This window comes from Gossypium hirsutum, chromosome A12, assembly GCF_007990345.1.
Source record: "Gossypium hirsutum isolate 1008001.06 chromosome A12, Gossypium_hirsutum_v2.1, whole genome shotgun sequence".
NCBI lineage: Eukaryota > Viridiplantae > Streptophyta > Magnoliopsida > Malvales > Malvaceae > Gossypium > Gossypium hirsutum.
This window is the reverse complement of record NC_053435.1, coordinates 98,948,376-98,955,540: the sequence shown is the minus strand read 5'-3', so window position 1 is coordinate 98,955,540 and position 7,165 is coordinate 98,948,376. Positions and strand designations below refer to the sequence as shown.

Sequence of the window (7,165 nt, the reverse complement as noted above, 5' to 3'; positions counted from 1 at the left end):
GCCTATTATCGTTGAAACACTATCAACCACCGGCAATTTCTTTTAGAAAGTGGGTAGCTCTTTATTAACTTCTTAATCTATTTCTGTTTTGAGAGTATTTCAGAATAATAAATGATTTTATGAGCCGGTTTGTACTCGTATTGACTTCTTAATCTATTTTTGTTTTGAGAGTACTTTAGAATAATAAATGATTTTATGAGCCGGTTTGTACTCGTGTTATCTAAGTTTTATATTTTTTTTCTTTTGTTTTTCCATTATTTAATAAGTCTTCACTTTTAGAAGTTTTTGTCTACTCTTGTAGTACGCTTTTTAGTCTTGCTTTTGCGAGTGATTTTAGGGTTGATTTTGTCGCCGTCCTCTTTAGTTTAGTGAAGGCTCGGTTCTTTTGCCAATTTATGCCCTCCTTTTTGGACCATCCGGGGCTGATTTATTTTTTGTATTAAGTGCTTACAATCATTCTTGATATGTTGTGCTTGAGTTATGACAGAGCCAATTGTCAACATGTCATAATGTTCTATTGATGTTGAGGCTAAAACATTTGTTGTGTTGATGAAGCTTGTCCTTCAATGCATACAACCGGTGTTTCTTATTCCCTTTTAAAAACAAATTATAAAGTGATTAAATGAGAGGGGTGAGGATAAAATAAACACAAGAATAATTTATATAATAATGTTTTAATTTTTATGTAAATATTTTATATTATATCTTATTAATTAAATTTAATCTAAGGATAAAATTATCATTTTAATATTTAAAACTTTTGATTTTTTAATACTTTTATAAAAAATAAAAATTTAATTTAATTTATTAAAGGGCATTTTGACATTCAGAGTTGGTTTTTATTTGCTATTACATATCTATTAATTTCAACCTGTTATGTCTATTTAATTCCATTACATTCCATTATCAAATAATGACTACTCCATTACAATCCTATATTTTATTAGGATGAACTAAATGGGTCATAAAGTTCTTCATTGCTAAAGGTTTCCTTAGTTACAAATTAAGTAGATTTCTAATAAATGGCCCCAAACAGATCGAGACTAGGGGGTACGTTTACGATGATTAACCTGGAAAATCTGTCACAGCTCAATAGGCTCCTCATTAATCCTCGGAATAAAAATTGATAATCGATAGATCTAGATTTGGAAATTGCCTCTTGATCTTCTCGATGGCGACATTTAACCCCATGCCGTAGGCTTCAGCGTGATAATCCTCAACTTCATGCCGGAATTCGTCGGAAGCCTTGAAATTCTTAAGTGTCTCCTCAGCAACCCTCGACTTTGTCATTTCAGACTGCCGCCATTTTTCTTCGGCCACAACAACTTTTCTTTCAGCTGATGCTGCCCGGTCCTCAGCCTGTTTCAACCTCCTCTCTAGCTTAATGAACTGATCCTCCCATGTCCAGGCTTTTTCCTCAGTCTCCTTTAACCTGATCTCGAGCCGTTCAACCTCCTCCTCCAACCTTTGGAGCTCCAGTGTCGTTTTCCTTGTCGACTCACACTCAGTCACCGCCATCTTCTGCAATTCAAGCTCTGCTCTTAATGCATTCCTTTCTTCCTTCAACATGTTGACCTCATGTTGCATCTTGATCAACTTTTCAGACACTGCCATTTTCCAGGTCGCGTCCTGCCCATCAGCAACCAAGCATCCAAAATTAAACCCCGCCAATTCATGTATTTTGTTGTGTCATAATCGCACTGTTATATAAATATAAATTTTGATATGCTAATAATTCATATTACCTAGATTTTGAAGCAATTGTGTATTCATGCCATGTTCATATTAGTTTTTTCATGCCATTTCGTGTTTTATTTATCACTTCCTTGCCGTGTTTAATATTGCTTCGTCTACTAAAAATGGGAAGAACAAGACTTACCTCCATTGCTAGGCACATAAGCTCCTGAGCCATGACCAAAGTATCCTTCTGAGCCACCGAATCACAGTCGTGCGGAAGAACCATTTGACTGATCAGCGTCCTTGCAAGAGCAGGATGAGTGAAAACTGATTGCTCCATAGTGTACTCCACGGATCCTGTCTGCCTCACTTCAGCATTTGAAGGGGGGAGGTTGTCTGTTGCAGTATTGAAGTAAACCGAGCTAACTGCAGGAACTGACACTCCTGCAATGTGCCGGATATTAGACTCTGGGGAAGCTTGTAGAGGAAGGCCTTCATGAGGCATATCTTGAGCAGGAGAGGTCACAGGAGGGGAAATCTCTTGTGACCGGTTCGTTAGCTCTTTAGGTTGCAATAAATCGGTTTGTTCCATAGGTTGCAGAGATTCCTTTGACCTCTTGCTTTCAGGCAGATCCTCCTGATCGACATATATTAAGATTGGCTCTTGACAAGGAAGATTAGACAAAGCGCTTTTCCCAGACTCTGTGGCAGCTCTTTTTCTCTGTAAGGCCCTCACTAGACCGGATTGAGACAAGCTATGACGCTGCTTTATCTCTAAATCAAAAGAAAACAAGAGCATGAACTCAAATAAAAACATTAAGGAAAATAATGGAGTTGAGTATATCGACCATACCACCATTGGACCCCTTCGGTTTTAGTATTGTTGAACTGATTCCAGCTTGAATCAAGGCCTCTTCCGATAACAAAACTCTAATGTCAGGTGGGTTGTTGGTCGCTGCAGCTACAAGGTTATCCAGTGATTTGACCTCGATAGCTGAAAGAGTTGGCAACTGATTTGCCGCACTATTGGGAGGGCCCCACTTCGTGTTAAGGCCTAATGTGTCTCTCTCAGATGTTCGAATTATAAAAAACCTATGCCTCCATCCCTTGATGGAGCTCGGAAAACCCTCAAACAGCTTGAATCCAATCCGAGCACTAAAGAACCACCACCCCTTGTTGCTCTCCCCAGAGTGATCTTTGAGAGAGCAGATTGCACGAAAAAGGTTCACCGTAGGAGTTATTTTTTGAGAATAACAGAAAGAAATAAAACAAATCAGTACCCTCCACGAGTTTGGAGGAATCTGAGTAGGAGCAACACTGAACTCACTGAGGATCTCCGAAATTAGAGGATGAAGAGGAAGACGAAGCCCGGCCTTAAAGGCATCAGCATAGATGCAAAATGTGTGTTTACATGGGAAATACGAATTTGCTCTCTCGGATGATTTAGGAAGAGAAAGATGGTACCTATTAGTGTCTATGTGATACTCCATAGCTATCTTTTCTAGATCTGACTTGGTTAAAGTGCTCGCTATCGTATTTACAGGTAAGCTAGCTGATCCCTCAGGAGAGACATCCTCACCATCCCTTTGTTGTGAAAGTGAGGTTTCGATCTTTTCACCGAGCACATTAGTATCATGTGTCTCTTTTTCATATGTAGCAGAAGTTTCTTCATCCAAAACAGAAATCATAAGAGTAGCCACATTAGACTATTAGGTATATAAGATATCTATTAACGCACACGAAATTAAAGGAAGCACCGTTCATGAATTGATTCAATTTAGAACAAACTGCATCTTTTCATTGACTAAGAACCATAAGTGATATAATGTATTATAGGCAATATGATTAAACGAAAATCAAGGTTTGAATATAAATAATGCATAGGAACTAAATATGAATATGCAGATTCAATTGTCAGTTTCAATAAATGCTTCAATCATCAACAAATGCATGCAAAGCGCTTTCTCACCTTTTAAAGTTTTTGATGTTTGGATTGCTTTCTGTGGGGTCGTCGAGCAGACCTTTGAACCGCTATGTCGTACTTTTCTATGATCATGACTTGCTTTAAATTTCTTTATGGATGCCTTTGCGGAAGCAACTTTCAACCTTGTTGGACTGCTCTTCGATGCAGTTTCCATGGTACTCAAATGATCAAGACCTGATACCAAATTTCTCACTAAATGTTCAGATTTTGTTGAAACTGATGACTTCTTCACATTCCCAACTGTAGCAGCCCCTTGCTTACAAGCAGAACCTAATATCTTTTGATTCTCAAGTAACGCTTCTGGATTCAAAGTCTCAGAGGTGTTTGATTTTGAAGCCTTTTCATTTTCTTGATCAACTGGTTTGTGCGAAAGCGGGCTGGTACAGACACTTTCAGAAGTAATTGAAGTGGAAGACATAGGAACATCTTCCTCTGTAACAGACTCGGGAACTATGGCCTTGCTTAACCTACACTCTTCACAGAACCAAATTTCGGGGATAGTCAAGAGAACTTCGCGCATGCAATAGCTGAAAGCAGGGGGAGGGGGGGGGACGAGAAAACAGGGTATACTTCAATGTTAGTGATCAATCTCGGGGACCGTGTTCGTAAAATTTAACGATAAACATGGTAATCAAAAAGCAGAATTTAAAACAAAAAGGCGAGCAGTTCAAGTGAAACCAAACGTAAGGCAAGAGGTAAGAATAACCGCACCCGTGTTCCCTTGCAATTTTGCACTCAAAGCAAGTTACGATATCCTCTACAAAGCCTATATCACCGCATATATCGCAAGGCTCGATCATCCTGCAAAACGGAAAAGACTGGAAAATGAGCACAAATCATGCAATATACACATAACAAAAAAGAAAAAGGGTTCCAAAACCTAAGCCATGAAATGTAATTCAAACTGAAGCACCGAACTACTCTGTCAATGCCACCACTCTTTTCTGTCTAACACAACATAATTTAGAAAGAAACTAGAAACACAACACGATACATGAACAAAAATCTATATGGTTCGAATTGTTAACATCCCACAATTTATAAAAAATATATATTAAATATACGAACAGAACACAGATGAATTATGAGGTTTATATCTAGTTAAGTTAAATGAAGACATTTGAGTCAGAAAAAAGGAATTTTGTAACTGAACTTCTTAAAATCAGCCAACAAATTATGGTGAAAAGTTGATCTAGCAGGAAAATGGTGAGCATTGCCAAAGAGAGCAACACAAAATCGAGGTAACTATTAAATGGCAATACGAGAAAAAAGAAAGAAAATTTAGAAAAATGCAAAGAAAGATAAGATTCAGCACTAGGGAAATAGTAACAATTTTTTTTTAAAAAAAAGGAAGAAATTTTGCAAGGAAAAAAGACAACTGAGAGTTCCGATGAAAAGAAGGTAAAAAAGGAAGGGTTTAACTTTTTCTCGTTGTTTTACCAGTTGGATCATCAAGAAAGGATACTTCTTTTTTGAGTCGTCAATGGCGGAGTCTGATCATAAAACGACAGCTTCGACTATGGGATATATAATCAAACGACAAAAGTGCTACAGAATTGCTTACAACAAAGTCAGAGAGAGAAGAAGAGTGCGAGGGACGCTTGTTTTTACAGTGTAAATCCTCTCCAAAGTCCAAAATTTTGTCCTTAATTTACGTTCACTTTAAATTCATGATATTCTTTTTATTTAAAAAAAAAATACGAAAGTCTTTGATAAAATTCATTCAACTGGGCAACTTTTATTTGAATATAACAAAATCTAAAATTAAATACCAACATGGGTTCTATTAACCAGAAAAAAGAAAAGTTACCATCATGATTCATGGGTTTGAGGAGAAGTTATTTCTAGGAATAGATTTTCTTTTAAGCTATATTTCGACATTAATGGGGTTAAATTCTGTTATGGATGTAGAATGTTGGGTAATCATTTATTTATTATAAAATGTTACTATATCATTTTTGTTAAGAAATTGAGTGGGTAAAAGAGAAAGTATTTTATTTATTAATTTTGTAAAAAAAAGAAAATGAAAAAAAAAGTAGAATGTTTAAATTTTACCTAGCATTTCAAAAATTACTTAAACGATTTTGCAAAATATTTATATCATCATTATTCTGAATCTCATGAGTGGGAAAAAATTTTGAGAAAATATATTTTAATTTCTTCTTGACAATAATCATAGCAAAACTTTTATCATAATTATCTATACTAATATATATGTTCAAATCAATTCATATAAGTATTTACAAAATTGTATTGAACAATTTCTCAAGAATTTATATATGCTTCCAACATTCTAAATCCTTAAAGGATTTTAATATAAACTTCCTCTATATAGTGATTCATATAAATATTATAACAACAATCATAAAACACATGCTAAAAATTTTATAAACCGCCAAACTAATGATATATTTAAAGGTTACTACATCCACAACAAAAGAATATATTTTCATAATCATTGCTAGGACTTTAAAAAAAAACTTCATTTTCTTATTTTATTTTCACAAAACTATTCATTTGTACTCTACTAACTTTATACCTTTAGACATTTGGACTACCGGTCTAGAAACGTCACGAATTTAATTCTACTTTAATTGTGTTTTTTTCATTTTGACCAATATATTTCATATCTTGTATTTCTTGACAAATTTATTCAAAATCCCATTTATCTCTCATTATTTCAACATTGCAAAAAACGTTATTAACAACTTTTCATTTTTCACGGTTCCATATTTTATCGTTTTGACATAACTTATTAAAATTTCATTATTTTCACTATTTTCATCTTCAATTTTAGGTACTTGAATCTCTTCTAGAGTTCTAATAATTAGTTATGTCTTAAGTCACTTCAGGAGCACCATCTTCACTATATGACCATCTAGATTTATTTATTTTTATTAAAAGAATTTTCATATTTGAAACCAATTGAACTACCATGTTTTGAGCATGCATTACCTTCAATTACTCTAACAAGTTGTCCTACTGGACTTCAACTCAAATCAAAACATTAGTTGATATATAACACTTGATTATTTTCATCAAGTCAGTAAATGCATTTGACAATTAAGTTGTAATAAAATGAATTATCTTCTTGAACTTCTGGTTTAAATTACTTTCTATGATGATAAAAATAACAGTAATCCATTTCAAGTAATTATTTGATCCAATTATTATTTCTCTCCCCTAATGTTGAAAAAACTGTTAAATCAAGATAATAATCACCAAGTCATATCATAATTGAATCTTCAATTTGATCAAAATATCTAATAATATAAGGAGATTCATAATTAATATATATTCCCAACTTTCTTTAAATATCATTTTGTGCCTTGCGGCGAAACAACTTGAACATACATCATACACAACAAAATTTAATGGGTTATATTTAGCTCCTGACCTAAAGTTAATTATATTGGAAATATTTATCATAACTTATTGGCATTATACGTACAAGTACCGATTCATGTAAAATATCATATCCTTATACATATATACAAAGAGTTT

The 7,165-nt window shown here is 34.3% G+C and overlaps 1 protein-coding gene across 1 annotated transcript; it reads right to left on the bottom strand.

Moving 5' to 3' along the window:
* Positions 1 to 949: 949 nt before the first annotated feature.
* Positions 950 to 5,373, bottom strand: LOC107951230 (uncharacterized). Its single transcript, XM_016886189.2, has 6 exons — positions 5,102 to 5,373; positions 4,373 to 4,462; positions 3,647 to 4,188; positions 2,531 to 3,343; positions 1,880 to 2,451; positions 950 to 1,629 (listed from the first exon to the last, which is right to left on the bottom strand). Exons 2-6 carry the CDS (start codon positions 4,459 to 4,461, stop codon positions 1,105 to 1,107), a joined length of 2,541 nt encoding a protein of 846 aa, XP_016741678.2. The 5' UTR covers position 4,462; positions 5,102 to 5,373; the 3' UTR covers positions 950 to 1,104.
* Between the last annotated feature and the right edge of the window lie 1,792 nt (positions 5,374 to 7,165).